At 38.2% G+C, this 17,032-nt stretch overlaps 1 protein-coding gene across 1 annotated transcript in view; it reads right to left on the bottom strand.

The window, feature by feature from the left end:
* The window catches only part of LOC120525875 (mucin-5AC), a 38,857-nt gene extending 31,336 nt beyond the window's left edge, over positions 1-7,521 (bottom strand). The window contains exons 1-2 of the mRNA XM_039748574.1: positions 7,443-7,521; positions 2,103-2,177 (exon numbers count right to left, since the gene is read on the bottom strand). Of these exons, the coding sequence (XP_039604508.1) occupies positions 2,103-2,177; positions 7,443-7,521 (154 nt within the window). The remainder of the gene's footprint in view (positions 1-2,102; positions 2,178-7,442) is intronic.
* Positions 7,522-17,032: the final 9,511 nt, after the last annotated feature.

Below are 17,032 nucleotides of genomic sequence, written 5' to 3'. Positions count from 1 at the left end.
TGGAGAAAAATCATCAGATGACCAATGATGTCAGTTTCCAAATGCGTAACTCTCCACTTCTTCTGGTTTCACCAACATTTAATCAACACCAACACAGGAAGCTAGCATTCATCATCAGACCTGCTTCAAACACCATGGAGCTCTATACCTCTGAATTATTTTTTCTTGCTGTATTTTCAGCCTCATCAAGATGACGATTACTTCCTCTCATTATTGTGTGATTTTTGAAATCTTGGGGACAAATATTAAATGGAGAATCCTGCAGGGCACCAACCCTTCTTTTGTTGCACTTTGTTTGCTTTTACGACACAGACACACATACACATGTACACACACTGTAGTATTCAGGTTTGTGGCAATGTGCCATTTTTAAATAAAATAATAAATGGTGCGGCTCCATAGGTGTTCATACTCGTGCCACCCCAGGATGTTCAATGGTGTGATTGTGGCTGATCGCTCTTGAGCACGAGTTCACAATTGATTCCAATTTTCTCATTGACCTCCCGCAGGTTATATTTGAGACACCATGCATATGGAAGAATAAAAGAAGAAACAGGAAAGAAGTCAAAAAGAACAGAGGAAAGGAATGGACAGAGCTAATGAAATAAAGAGAAGGAGAAAGGGAAAATGGAGGTTAATGAAAGAGAGACAGAGAGAGAGGGGCAGGATCAGGGGATCTGGTGTAGTTTAGTGTGGAGGAAGGTGGTTGGGAAAGCACCCCTGAGGGAGAAGTATGTGGCCAATACTTAGAGGAGATGAAGAGGGCTGCTCTGTGGAGCGATGCATTGTAGCAAGAGTGGTCCATTGTATTGTGTCTGTCACGGGCACCAAGGTGTGAGTGTGGCTTGGAATGGCACCCCAAGGATGCTGAAGGGGTGGAGATGGCAAACCGTGCCTGTTTTATGGGTTGACTGCACCTGTCAGAGGATGTCTCCTCCTGTTGCAAGTGGAATAAGTGGAGGAGATGTCAGTTTTAGAGTGTTGCACCATGGCTCATGATTGTAAAGAAGAAGATCTGCCTTGCCTCATTTTCATGGACTTATTTATTGAACCTTTTACCCTCTGAACACCTGTTTTATTGAATTTTTTTTTGTTTATTGTATGAGGAATTTTGGCACTGCACTGATTTTTACATTTTGGGTTTTGAACCCATGTTTGGATTTATTATGGACTAAAGCACTTATCATCTTTACAACAGCCCTTGCTGAATGTTTGTGTCATCATTCTCGAATATGTTATTGACGTTTCTGGGTTCAATTACTTTATCAGCTTAGAATTTCTTTACAATCTGACAATTATGTATTTGAGATATGACAGGAAACCAGAATACCTGGAGACTAACCCACAGAAACATGCATAGAATAACCAATCAATCCATTCATTATCCAAACTGCTATATCCTAACTACAGGGTCACAGGGGTCTGTTGGAGCCAAACACAGCCAACACAGGGCGCAAGGCAGGAAACAAACCACAGGCAGGGCACCAGCCCACCGCAGTGCATAAAACATTCAAATCTCCAATGATAATTTGACAGAGTAAAAAAAGCATAACTCTCTGGACTAATGAGACACCAGGGTTAAATTACTGTGCTACAGTTCTGCTGTGTGAAAAGATAAAAGATCTATTTCTCAGAATGCATTGCAAATTCAGTGCAGCAGAGATTTAAAGTGATATTTAAAGTAAGCAACTCCTCTTTCATTTCTGCAGTTTTACATATCAGGACATGCAGTATCTAACAATCATGTGGTTCTTCAAGAAATCATAAATGAGATAAATCTAACTTCACCTAACAAACAGCAGTCTTTCTCATATCACTGTGGGCAGTGCACCATTGCTTGCTGTAGGCAGTATTACAACATGACACAGACTTTACCACTCTAAAGGAAAACAGTTGTAAGCGGGCTCGGGTTGACACAAACCCTACAGCACTTTTTGACCCTTTAGCTGAGATTTTTCTTTGCCTCATGATAAAAGATACATGCACCAGTCACATAATCAAAATTTAAACGAGAAGCTAACCCTAATGCTTAATTTTTATCTGTTTTATCCAATTCAGTATAACTAGGCAAGAATTTAACTAAAAAAAATAATAAGACTTACAGATTAAAATGGGTTGTACCGTAACTGGGAGCAGAACAGCTGGAGTGCTAGGCCTGAATGCTGGACTTGGAAAATCTGGAAGAAACACATAACAGCAAGAGTATGCTTAGTTCAAAGATGATTTCCATGGCATTTTTCTTTCATTCAGACTTGGAATGCAGATGAAACAGAGCATCAAAGATACAGTGACCATAATATTAGTAGTTTCACTGCCTTTTGGCAAATGGTCAAATAACGAAAGTGTAAGGTGAAGCTTCAGAAAAAAACAGATGTTGAACAGCTGTTACAAAATACATTTGCATCTATCTCTTGACAGGAGGAAGGAGCTGAAAATGTGAAAATAATCTTTGCATTCATCCATCCCTGTTTGTGGGGTTCCACATTCCAAAGATGTGCGTTTTGGTTAAATGGCCACTCTGCATCGCTCTGTGATGGGCTAGTAATTCCTACCTTGCGGCCAGTGCTAGTAAGACAGACTTTTAATAGGATTAAGTAGGTTTAAGAATGTTATGCTGTGTTATTTTATCAGTTTAATATTAGGAACATTAGACGATACCATAAAAACAGGGCAATGATGTTGAAAGGTTAAATACTGAAGCATTCATGGAACAAGGGGTCTGGGTGCTACCAAGTACACTTGATGAAAAGACAAAAAATGAAGGCTCACCTTTTCATACAATCAAATGACATGCAGTTATGATTACATTTCTATATTTGGATGTTGAGTTTAATATTCAGATGTAGAAGATATACATCTAAAGAAGATTTGGTTATCCTATGATCAATAATGCACTTGTGAGGCCACATTTGGAATATTATAGCACTTTTGGTCTCCAGATGACAAGTTGATTTCAGTCTTACAAAAGTGAAAAAAGTGACCTAACAGATGTATTCCTAAATTAAAAGCTACAAGTGCAAATGCAGATTAAGCGACTGCAGACCAAACAAAGTTTAACTGAATCTGTCAAAGGGAAGGAAACTGCAAAGAATAGGAAGGCTTTCAAACATTATTGTTTGCCCGATAACAATGGCTCAGTTGGTTAAGGCATTATTTCATAAGTTTGCTTTTCCCTGAGAGCTGTGTAAATGCATATGGAATAAATGATTTCACTCTATGGTTCAAAGTAAAACTCAAGAGACCTTCAAATGTTGGCTGAGTTCTTATTCAGGCAGTAAGAAAAATTGAAGAGCTACATTGCACTGAACCACCTAGTCATGTTTTAAGTTTTTTTTTTTTTACTTTGTCTTACACCAGAGGTAAACTAATTTATCACATCTTGAGTTAACTGTGAACCATTAACAATTTATCAGATTACAAGGTTTCTCATATATAAATGGTGCGTACATATAAAAACCCAAGCATATATTCATGCCTGCCGCACACTGTGCGTATGCACTTTTCTGCTTGGTTTTGCAGACTGGCAGCACCCAGTGTCAAAGTAGTGCTATGGTTTCTGTGTGGTGTCCCTTTCTTTTTTACATTCACATCAATGACATGGGATTTATCATATACACTGAAATTAATTGCATATTGTTTACAAATGTAATTCTTTTGATTGTAATCATTCTGTAACAATATAATGGTGCACGGAATGGTCATACTATTCCAACTACCATAGCTGTGGAAGAATTAGAATTAGAATAGAGCGAGTATTTATAGAAGATGGTAACTGACTTCGAAGTTAATTTTGATTTCCAAGAGCAATCCTGTTGGAGCTTTGTGCTGAACAGGCGCTGGCTTTACAATAGCAGACTCTGAAGAATTGTGTTGTACTTGCTTCCTTGCAAGTTCTGTCTACACTCAGCTTTTGAGTCACAGGAGCTTTTCAACGTAAAATTGCTGAACAATTGGGTATTTTACAAACATCACTGAGTTGTGCCATGCCAGCCGTATAGGATGGTATTATCCGCTTGTCATCCAGATATATAAGATTTCCTTACATTATGGTTGAACTAGGAAGCATCAAAACGTAATTCATAGCAACGTCCAGATTTCCAAATGTAGTTGGAGTGGTCAACTGTACGCACAATGCTGTTGTAACTGTGCTGAACATTTTACAGCAGCCAGGGATGAATTACCAAAAGAATGAGCTGGCTTTACATTATCTATAGCAGAAGAGCCTGTAAAAATGGCAATTCCGTACAGTCGCATGTGCTTTTTTCAATTAGTGTGGCAAAAGCAAGCTGTTCTTTTAAAGATGACAAGTCACCTTAAAGAGCCATGTATAAAGCAGAGAATCTATCCACTGTGGAGCCTGCCGCCGATGCTACACTATACAGGCACATTCAGAGAATGAATTTGCTTATGTAAACAGAAAGCATTTTCACTCTATTAAGGTGCTGCTCTATAGTGCACAGAAAGAGTGTTGCATTGTGCAAGCATATAGCGTGCTGCATAATGTGGCTCACAATAGTGGCTTGCCCGCACCTGAAGGGAACCTGATCCTGACCCGCCAAATGATCAGCCATATCAGACAGCATTACAACTTAATTTGAATGTAATTAGCAGAATGTAAAAACAGGTAATCAGATGCAGCATTTGTTTTTTAACTAATTCTTTTAATTTGTGGTCAATATCACATATGATAGCCCTTATATTCCTTAGTTCATTGGCCACATCTTTTACAGCATCCACTATTGTATTATGTGACTCCTGAACAGCGTCCATCAGCACACAACTAGATAGTCACCCAGCAGTTTCCGAGGCAGAGATGGTAGTGCAAATAAAATATGAAGATGTGCTGGGCACAGCAGCACCTGGAGTCAAATCCTTGGCACTGGAGCCAGCTTTTGTAATATTGTCTGAAACATAATAAACAGACGGTGGGCTACAACTTGCGTTTCAAGTCTACTTTTATATCTGACCCCTTCATTTTTATGTTGGGCACGCTGTGACTTTCAGTTTTCTGCCACACTGTATCACTCCATCAACTTCCTTTTGTTGCTTATACCACCCTGCGAAAGCCCTTGCCACCACTTTGCATTCTCTGATTTTTTTTCTTTTTTCCATGGGCCTTTGCCATTGTCTTTTAGCAAAACACTGAACGGACAGAGCTCTTTATATGGATGTGCATATTCAAATATGTGAAATTCTGGGAGGAGTTGGAGAGGGACAGTAAGAATGTGCACATGCATTAAATTTCACATTTATTGGGATTTATAAAGGGGATGTGCGTGGAACTTGGCATATGCACAGTTTTATGCTTCTGGATGTTTTTGTGCATATGCACATTTCCTGTTTTGTTAGTGTGAATTCTATGCATGGCATTATACATGAGGCTCAAGGTGCTTTGAAAAACAAGCAAAATTAATGATCAACATCAGGACTAAATCAATGAGAAGAATAACTAGTCTTTATACAGTTCTTCTGCATTTTCATTTCATTAAAACTGTAACTCTCTCCAGCACTACTTTGACTGCTTTACAGTAACATGGTTGCTTTTAAGTTTGCGGCACTGCACCAATGCTCATCTCTGCCTCCATTGACTGCATTTTGACTTACAGTTTAAGTAGCTAAAAGACTGCAGAAAGTTACCTGATTCATTAGTTGCTTTAATCTTATAACGTCAGTATCAGCAGGGTCAAACAGAACAGAAACCTAATTGTGCAAAAGGCTAAGGCAGAAACTAAACATGTAAAGAAGGCATGTAGATTAACAAACTGTTTCATAAATCAAAATCATTCTAAACTGCTTAGTATATGGTATACAGTAGAGTTGGAAGCAAAGCCATCTGAAAATCGTGAATACATAAGACAATGAATCTGGTGCAGATTTTAGAAAATGTCAAAGGTATTGATGAAGATTTAAGCAGACTTTTCAATCTAAATATGTCCTAATGGGTTGTTAAGTAAATAAGAACATTGTAAGCATTGAAGACTCAGTGCCATGTGTTTGAGACAATGAATTCAAGCTCAAATAATCTAATTAATTTAAGCTAGGCTTGAGTCAGCAGTCTAAATATAACTTGGAAAAGCAATTTCTAATTTACTTAAATTGTGGAAGAAAAATGGCAAAGAAGAAGAGAGTTATGGCATTTTACACCCACTGAGCAGGAGCAGTTTGTGAACTATTAAGAAAATCAAAAAAGTGTAAAATGTTATTTCTTTTGGGAATTTTTAGGTAAGGAAGACAGAAGTTTCAAAATAAGGTAGGTATTAGTCAACGAAAGTGGTGACGATTTGTTGATTAATAACAATTTCATTGTACTCTGTACATGAGATAATCAAAATATACATGATGTTAGGCACAAGTCGTCCAAAGTTATGTACAACATATTGTGTTTTTTACTTAAATCCTTTAGAGTTATTAACATGTGGACTTGGTAAAGCTCCATAGAATATGATTGGCTTTAATGATAATTTCAGATGGAGGGCTATTATTAGAAAGCTCTTCTGAATTTATAGTTGGGAAGCTCACGCTAACGTAAGGTGATGTAAGTAATATTGACTTTGTGTAAGGCTTGCATGACCTGCTAATATATTTATAGGATTAATCATTTTTTTATTACAGGAACTGATAGCTTATAGTAAGTGACTACCCTTGGGGTACTATATACGTGATGAACCAACTCCATAATGATGTTTGCTTGTCATTGTCAGTATATATTTGACTGCTGTTTGTGCAAAAATTGTGTGATAAGTTTGCATTTGCTATGTTAATTAAAATTGATGATATCCACCATTAATATGCCAATAGAAAAGGTGTTTTCTGAATTTTCTTCATATTAATCTTTCTTGTCTCTGAACTACCAACATTATTACTGTATTGTAACTACTATGCTATTTCCACAGTTAAATAAGACAGAAGTCTTGTTAGCCCACCTAGATGCCTATTGTTCTATTACAGGTGTAGTAACTAAAGCTGTTGTTTCAGCTTGGATTAGTGAACATTACTTTGCTTTTAATTAGCATGTTATAAAAGTGTAAGCACATTATAAAAGTAATTTTCAGATACACCTCAACTCTACTCTTTAAAATTATGTAATTGTCGGAAACCAACCCAAATAGAATTTAAATATGGATCCCAGTTTTGTTTCCTTTATTAGGATCTTCTGTCAAGCAAAGTAATGCCAGATTGAGAGTTTAGTAATGGCTGCAATAGCCAATACCTATTACACTGTAGTGAAAACATGCTTTTGTCCCCTAAATTATTAGACTTATTATAAGATTACAGGGTCATTATTGTCGCTATTTGTAACAGTACTGGAGGTAGAATAACTGCTGTTTGACATTAAAACTCAGTATTTCATACTGTGCAAAACACAATGTTCATTTTACATAAATGGGTACTCATTTGTTTTTATAGAAAACAAAAAGTGCAGAATACAATGAAAATCTTACCATTTTGTGCAGAGGAACCATATCCAGTAGCTACGATCCATATAAGAACCCCAAAGGGCAGGGTGTTTTGGAGGCCCATGCTGCCTCCTACCACTTTTCTTTCCAATAGTACCTTCTCCTCTGAGCCTCACCTGATTGCTGCTTTTATAGTGAAAAGTTTGAGGAGGGATTCAAGTGCTCACGCAAGTATGAGATCAGGTCAGAGGGTAAACTGTTTATGTATTTTACTACTTAGAATGCAAGTGAATTTGCAAGATGGATTACAGTAGATCTGCAATATCCTGGTCCTGTTCCAGTGATTATCAATATTAAGACAGTATTATTCAAAAAAACAAAAGACTTTTTCAAAGGAGTATACTAGGCTTTAAAACTGATTAGCTATTTTACTACATACACTACACAATACAATAGAATAAAATAGAACAGAATATAAGCCTTTTAATGGACTGGTGCTCCATCCAGCATTGGTTCCTGCCTTACTTTTAATGCTGCAAGAGCAGCTTTAGGCCTTCTTAAATTCTTTAGTTAAATAAACATCATCAAAAAAAAGAACGAGTAAACAATATTAAATAATATTCTTCTTTTATCAAATCCATTTATTTCCATGCAGAATTATGTATGACTGAAGCCTATCACAACAACATTGGGTGCAAGACAGGAACTCTTGACGGGGCAACAGCAGTCCAGTGTAGGGCCACTCACACACATACCCACACTGATGAAGTGAACACATATGCTTTTAGGGTTAACAGAGAAAAACAAAATAAAACCAAATGGACAAGGGAAAAACTGTAGACTCTTCATAGTGAGGTCTGGACTTGTGACTCAGGACTGTGGAGCTGTAAAGAAACCATAACAACTGCACCATTCAAAAATTTTCAGATATGTATATATGTGTGATTGGGAGACAGATTGGGAAACAAATTTAAAGCTTGTGTGCTTGTAATTCCACCCCAAGGTGAGGGTTGGTGCTGTCAGTTACTGCTTCTACTTTCCTCTTGCCTACAGACCAGAAGAACGATGCCATGAGGAACAGTCAAGTCACTTCCAGTTCCGACAACTTAAACCCACTCCTTCCTGCAAAGGCTGCCTTAAATAGAACACTACCACTAGATTATGGCAGCTCATGGACTCACTTCTGCAAAGACATTTCACTACAACACTAGCTGATTGGAATAACTGAGGGTCTAGAGAGGGATGCCTTTTACATTGAATACGTTACTCAGAATTAAACACCTTAAAACTTCAGTGTATCTTCAACAAACTAATGGTTCATTTGAAAAGCTTAATCAGACGCTCAAACAGATGCTATGTAAGGTTGACAGGAGGATGGGAGAAATTAGGATTAGTTGCCTCTCCTCATTCTATTTGCATACCGGGAAGCCCCACACATCTCCATGGGGTTCTCACCTTTTGAATTAATTCAATTATTTGAACAGTCCATGGTATATTGGATATTGTAAAATAAGGGAGGGAGAATGCAGCATTCCATTCCGTCAGCATTCTAGAATATATCTCACAAGTATGTAACAGATTTGAAAAGATTCGGCCCATCATAAAAGAAAATATGGAACTTGAGCAAGCAGCCCAGACCCACTTGCCACTATCCATGAGTTCAATCCCAGAGATCAAGTTATAGTTTTAATTCCCACATCTCACTGCATTGGCATGGGTCTTACAAAATTAAAGAGAGGAAAGCCTTGGTCGAATAGTTGTTGAAACAACCAAATCGTTATTTGACTGAGAATTTATCACACCAGCCTGTTAAAGCTGTGGAAGGAATTGGTGCCTGAATCCCCCTCCAATTAAAGACATTCATGTTTTGCTCATAATAGGCAACTCATTATGGTTCTAATTTGACACCCATCCAAAGACAGGAGCATTCTGTCTGTCTGAAGGGTGGATGATGAAAAGCCAGGGTAAACCTCCATGATTTATGTATAGCATTATTATAGAATCAGGGTAAATGTTAGATAATGCCTGTATTGACTCTTGGAAGCAAAAAGAGCAGACGTTCAGCTGGAACTAAAACAAATGCTGAAACCTTGGTGTTATTGGGGAAAGTTTTAGTCCCTGGTCCTATCATATCAGAACCAAAGCCAGACTGTAGTTGGTGATTTTGAAATTACTTCTGTCCCGTTTCGATGCCTATACAGTGCCATGAGAGTGGATGAGCTCCTTGAGCAACTTGGAAAGGCTTGGTATCTGACCACTCTTGACATGATAAAAGAGAACTGGCAAATTGCATTAATTGGATCCGCCAAGGAAAATATTGCTTTTAGCACCCACAGTAGACAATGGCAGTACTGTGTCATCCCAGTTGATTTGCATGGGCACTGGTCATCTTCCATCCTATGGTATATAAAGTCCTATGGTCCCACAATATCTATAGTGCCACTTGCCTGGATGACATCGTCAAGAAACACATTCAGCATGCTCTGGTAGTTCTTCAGGGTCTCCGAACAAATCTGAAATGTTTTTCTTGGACTGATTGGACTGATAGAGGCCAAATATTTAGGCTATGCAGTGGGTGGAAGAACGGTCAGACCACAGTGTTCCAGAGTCATTGAGACTTTGAATTGGCACTGTCTGCAAGCCAAGCAAAAGGTGGCTTTTTTGGGGTTACCAAGGTATTACCACTGATTCATACTGAGTTTTTCTGAAAGAGAACCCTAACCCTAACCCTTGATTGTTTTCACAAAAAAGTGTCTCCCAATGCAGTGGAAAAAGAGACAAAGTGGAGCCAGCATTCTGTGACCTTAAGCAGGCCCTTAACTTAGCACCTGTTTTGATATCCCCTGATTTGTCTTTACCCTTCATTCTCCAAACAGGTTCTTAAGACACAGGTTTGGGTGCTGTGAAGAGCCAAAGAGTTGATGGTGTTGATCACTATGTGATGAAACTGAGATGGAAACTACTGGAATGAGAGAAGAGGTATGTCGTGGTTGAACAGAAAGCTCTAGTGGGCTCAACAACAGCTGAGGTATTACCTTCTTGGTTGTGAATTGACTCTAGTCACTGACCATGCCCTGCTTCAATAGATAGCCTTGCACAAAGTCTCAAATCCATGTGTCAACAGGCAGTTCTTGGACCTCCAGCCATTTAAGTTTAAGTTTACATTACTGGGGCTTCCTTTATGTTCTCTCAAATGTTTATGATCTCTCGGTTTGGGATGCCCAACACAACGGGTCTTAGTTGAGGGAGGGCAATGTCACACATGTGCAATTGGGAGACAACTTCAGGGCTCATCTGAAGGTAATTCCACCTCAAGTCAAGGGTTGGTACTCCTACCACCAGTCTCTCCTTTCCTTTTGCCATAAGACCAGAAGAACGACAGAGTGAGGAGCAGTGACACCACCTCCAGTTGGACAATCTGAACGCACCCCTTCCTCCATATCTCAGCGCAATTGATGGACTCACACCTGCAATGATGTTTCATCAAAACGCACGCCCTATTGATTTTGTACCAATTTCTCTCTTCATTCTGTCAATTGTACACGGTTTGCTATTTGGTGCCCCAACTTCTTATTGTTATTTGCTTTTTATATTGTGAGATTTTTGAGTTCCTTTGAGACCCTTCCCAAATGTGCTGCATGCTGAAACATGGTTGACACATTGACATCAAGGGTTGCTTGCCTGTCACCAAGGCAGCTGCAGGTTCGTAGCACCACTGAGGCAACTGCAAGTTCACAGCCTCCCCACATAACACATCTTGTCACCCAATGGTTGATGCAGGGAACATTCTAACCCTGACAACTGACCTGATCACTTCACTGGTTGTTTGCTGTGTCTGTGTGTATTGAAGGGGTAGCTTCCATTTGAATAAATACCTTGACTGTTCCTGTTTTGATTGGAATAAAGTTGATTTTCTGGAAGCCATTGGACTTCTCTCAGATACAAGATATATGTATATATATATATATATATATATATATATATATATATATATATATATATATATATATATATATATATATATATATATATATATATATATATATATAAATATATATACTATAACCTCTGGTCACAAACTAAAACCTCTGGTCACGAACGTTTCTGAATGTACAAATCAGATTACGATCAAAAAGTTTGCCAAACTTTTGCATCTGTTCATGACCACACACTCTGGTGATAAACAAAAACACTGGTGGCTAGTTTCCCTTCCGGTTTGTACGCGCCTATGATTTCCGCATGTGTTCAGTCTCTCCCTGTACATCGTTCTCGGTCAGACGTGTGTGCATTAACTGTGAACTCTTTGTGCTCAATTTTGTGTGCTTTTGCATTAATTTTGCAATTAACCATGGCCTCTAAGCAAGTGAAGAGTGGTAGTGTTCGTGAGAAGAAAGGTTCAAAGAAAATTGAAATCCACTTAAAGAAAGAAATCATTGAAAAGTATGAGTGTGGCGTTCATGTTACTGATCTTGCCGCCGAGTACAAGAAGGTGAAATCTACTAGAAATCTATTGATTTCTAAATCTAAATCTTCCTTTGTGGAGCCGGACTCTCCCTCAAAACTGTAAACTCCTCTCCACCTAGCTTCCTCCTCACTTCCTTCACGCCTGAACTTGACTCATGCAAGGTTAGTTTTCTTGGTTGTTTATGGTTAGTTTCTGTATAAATTAAGGATTTTTCAAACTTTATTTTTTTTCCCCTGTGCTTAAAACTCATAAAAAAAAGTGTTTACAGCGAGCAGTTCGTAAGGGTGTAGCTCAAACTCTTGCAACATTAGTTTTCTCCGTTGTTCAAGATTTTCTCAGTGTTATTCAACATTTTTACATTAGGTTTACTATTACACTGTACATTCTATGGTATAATTAACTATTTTTGTGCTTAAAAATCTTAAAAAATATTTCCATACAGTTTGTATGTGCTGAAACAGAGTAATTGTATTTACATACAACTTTTTGGGGAAATTACATTCGGGTCACAACCAAATCGGTTCGCATCCAGAGTTTTGGAACGAATTACAGTTGTGACCAGAGGTACCACTGTATATACATGTATATTTATAATGTTCTCTTCAACTCCAATATGAGTTTTTTACACTTTCCTTCCCTCTAGCCCATTGTCGGGCAACCGGTGCAAATTTTCTAGGGGCACCGCAAAAACTTTTGTAAAATATTTAAAATTGCTAGTGTTTTTGAGCTTTTGGTTGACTAAAAAGATAATGTTTAAAATATATATTTTATGTTGGAAAAACAGATAACGGAACACTTAAGGAAATTAACTCTAAGAAATGCGAGAGACTTCAAATGATCGACAAGGAAATGCGTGTCTGTCTTTCGAAAATTGATCCTCGTATCAATCTCATATGTGCTGAAAAACAATCTCAACGTTCACATTAATTAAATTTAAGATTTATCCTTTGATTCCTTTATTAATAAAATGTCTTTCAAACTTGTAAAATTAACTGTTTTTATTGGCGATTGTCCATAGATTGTGTCGTCACGACTTTATTCATGGGCAGTCCCTCAGGTGCGCCGCAAAAGAAAATTTTTGGACTTAGCGCGCCACAATTCAAAAAAGGTTGCCTTTCAGTGCTCTAGCCTTTTAAAATTCAGATCAGACATGTACTGTCTACCAGATTAGGAATTCAAAAGATCACCTAGAATCATAAACTTTTAGTTCAGTTACAGTAAACACCAATGAAATTAAAGATACTCAAAAGCTAAAATATGTATTTTTCCAAATAAGAATCATAGTTTTCTAAAATTAAGAATGATTTCATTGCAGATGGAAATATAAAACAGAATCCAGTACAAACAAGGTAGAACATTGCATTAGCAGAGCTTCATCAGATTCTGACTACCAAGCATGGCTTGTCACTAAGCAATGGTAGTTATCTTGCAAGACATAATTTGACATATTACACACAAGGATGTGCTGGAGTTGAAGTAAGTCTTTGAGTCCTGATTAACTAAATATCAGAGCTTAGTTTTAGAAAAAAAAATTAGATTAGAAAACCACTGCCTTTGTCTTGTTTATTTGCTTTATATTCTTGAAAAATTAATTGCAGCTGACCTTAGCCTGTTTGTCTCCTAAATGTGTACAGTCTCTGACCACTTTTCTAAAAATAACTTGTACTGTACATAAGCAGTCTCTATGGGCCCCTCCCCCAAGAAAACACATTTTTCATTCCAGGCTTTAAGTTCCAAGTGGGCCCTGGGTAATCATTACCTTTTCTCCCTCCAATACCGTGCCACGGCCTAATATGAACCTGAACCACAGTTGATGCTTAAAGAGCCTGGGCATGTGTGACTGCACATCCTTATATGGTACGGTTTGGGGCACTGATGGTTATGGATTATGGTAATGAACTGATGACAAATTTACAATTGATTGGTATTTATGAACCTACTTATGCAGGGTATTAGGAAAAAATTGAGGTTTTACTCATGGTTTGTGGATGTAGTGTAAGATTTTAGTAAACTCACTTTTAATGCACAAATGTCTCAATTAATTTACAAACATTTTATGAATGAGACCCAATATCTTCAACCCATTCTACAAGAAAGTGGCGCTTTATTACCACATAGTTGACTCCTCCGTTAGTAACAGCATCATGTCTGCAGACAGTAGTGCTATATAGAGGAAGGTAGGTATGTTTGTGTACATCAGAGAGAGAATGGTCAATAATATGCATTTAAGTACCTCAGAATCTTGTATAGAAACGTCTACACGTGGAAGTGTGTGTGTCTGTCTGTCCAGCCCAGAATGTGCGAGGTTACACCAATGAAGCTCAAAGAGCCAGCAAGACGGCCCCAAGTTAACAAGTTGGAAGAAAAAAGAAGTACAAGGCTATAGCATAAAGCTGAAAGAAAGTGACTTCGTCACCAAAGTGAAACCGCTGAGGAAAGACAAACGAGAGAGAAACTCGCTTAGCCGCTGATAGACAAGGAGAGGGAGCACATCCACAAAACGAAACAGCCGACTCTGCAATTTCTTTTCTGATGATTTCAATAGTTTCTAGGAGCCCGTTCTTTTTACAGCACGGGCTTACACAGCTAGTGTTATATAATAGGGGACTTCAGATACCTTACACACTGTTAAGTGTATCAGAAAAAAAATGCAGCTGGAGTTTCTACACAAAATCAGTTGAATGTCTCAATACAAATAATGAGAAAAGCTGAAAAATGATTTTCAATAGGCTACTAGTCTCTGTCCTGAGGCCTGAATAAACCTGAAGAGTTTCAGAAACAGGACATGAAATTCAGTGCAATGGCCTCTCTGATTGACAGAAATTAATCCAATCAATGAGATGGAAATGGCCAGAGTTGTAATCATCCGCCTCATTTGCAACATCTGTGGGAAACATAATATGTCACATGGGCCTGTATGTATGTATGCGTTGTTCTTTTGGTGTCTTGTCAATTCCATCTCTTGATGGATTCATGCTATTCAAGGAGCAAATGGAAAGCCGGCCATTCACTTAAAATGAAGATCAAATGAAGTAGCGTGCATTTAATTCCAAAAGCAGCTGAAAGGATTAAAATAAAACAAAGCAAACTTGAGACTTCAGTCCCTACAATGACTTTAGTTTTGGTTGGAGTGGGTTTCAAAATTCTGTTATGATGGATAGGAATGTTATTTTTTTTTTACTTTATAAAAAATATTAACACCTACACTACAGAGAGGACACTGATCACAAGAAGTTGGCCTTGTTAAAATTCCAATAATGGGAAAAAAACTAAATGGGAAAAAAACTAATGTACAATACCTCTTGGATTGATCTAGCCTCCAGTGTAAGAAAGTTTTAAACATTTATATCAAAATCAAGGGCATTACTTCAGCATTTCCTACAAGAGATCTTTCAGTCCCCACTGAGGCAATGCTAAACTCACTAGGGGGTGAAACGTCTCTTAGGAGTTTGGTGTGTCAAGAGCATGACAGAGGAATTATCTGGGTGCATGCATTCCAGCACATTGGCAGGGATGTAAGGCCCCATGAAAATTGTGCCGTCCATCTATCAGACCAGGCAGCTATGTAGCTGCTTTGGGAACATGGCTACTTAACACCCATCCTGCTCCGTCTTCACTGGCTCCCTGTGTCTTACAGAATCGAATGTAAAATCCTACTAATAACCTACAAAGCCTTAAATAACCTCGCGCCAAACTACATCAGTGATCTTCTCCATCACTATGTGCCTGCCCTCCCACTAAGGTCCTCTGATTCTGGCAATCTTGTCGTGCCCCACACTAATCTACACTCCATGGGTGACAGGGCCTTCAGCTGTATAACACCCAGACTCTGGAATGACCTACCGAAATTAATCAGGTCAGCTGACTCCATGAATTCTTTTAAAAAACAACTCAAAACTCATCTGTTCAGGAAGGCTTTTAGCTCTGCTTGACTTTATTACCCTTCTCTCACTTTACCTCTCTGTCAAGATGCTCATGTAACCTGTGTGTGTGTGCTAGACCATCAATTTTGATGTCTGTTAGGCTTTTCTCTGAATTTACTGTCTTAATCTTCTTTATTTATTTATTTGGTTTGTATAATGCTATATACTGTATACCCTGCCGTTCTCTCTTAAACTCTGTGAAGTGCCTTGAGCATGGGAAAGGTGCTATATAAATAAAATGTATTATTATTATTATTAAGGGCAACTGAAGGCTCTGGGATCCAATAACACCTAGAGCTGCTAGAGGATAAACTCATCTGATTTCCTTGGAGTAAATAAAGGACCACTTCTGGAATGAGATGTAAAGGCGCCTCACGACCACTCTACCTGAGACAGAAGAGCTAGTGGCAAAGGCTTACTCTGTGGCTGGAAAAGAGGCTGAAGGGAGTTAAAAAATAAGAGCAAGAGAAATATGATGTGTGTGCTTTTGAGTACATGATAGATGGGAAAGTGGGCTAAGCACCACAACAGGACTGCAGGGGCTAAAGTCTGGTTTGGAAAGGGCCACAATGGCAGCGGGGTTGTTTCGTTTGTGTTTGTTTTGGCACTCTTCTGCTTGTGTTCACCCCTTTATTAAGTTAATTTATATAATAAAGCCACAATATTTGCACATCTTTTGGCTTATTTGGTGTTATTCTGGATATGATCTCAAAAGTCATTCATTTTTCAATTTTCTTATGGAAATGTTGCACTGTATTATATTTTTTAGCTATTATTCGATATTTATTTGACTGTGTACTTGAGTTGAGCCAGATTCTGAAAAGAGCACAATATAAGCACACTTTAAGGTAAAGGCATTTTGCAATAAATATTTTCCGTGCTTTGCTAAGATTTACTCAAATGACTGAGCACCTCTATCCTCACAAGCCCAATGGAGGGCTTATTTAATGTTTACATTAGTCAAGAGAAGCAGGACTACAGCTTTCAATCAGGATGTACAGAACCAGCTCTGCTCAGTTTTACGTAATCTTCACTAATCTGAGTAGAGTACGGTAAATCACAACCCAGAAGATTAGCCTCTTTGATTTTCCTTATAGGGTTGCTGAATGACTACAGTAGGCTGAACCCAGGAGTTACATTCTACTTGAAAGTCTGTGAGCCCCACCATAGATTCTTAGATGTGACAATTTTATTATGAAGCCTTTTTAAGTGAAACTAGTAACTAACATTCCAAAGGAAGGAGTTAA

This window comes from Polypterus senegalus, chromosome 1, assembly GCF_016835505.1.
Source record: "Polypterus senegalus isolate Bchr_013 chromosome 1, ASM1683550v1, whole genome shotgun sequence".
NCBI lineage: Eukaryota > Metazoa > Chordata > Cladistia > Polypteriformes > Polypteridae > Polypterus > Polypterus senegalus.
This window is presented reverse-complemented; position numbering and strand designations above follow the sequence as displayed.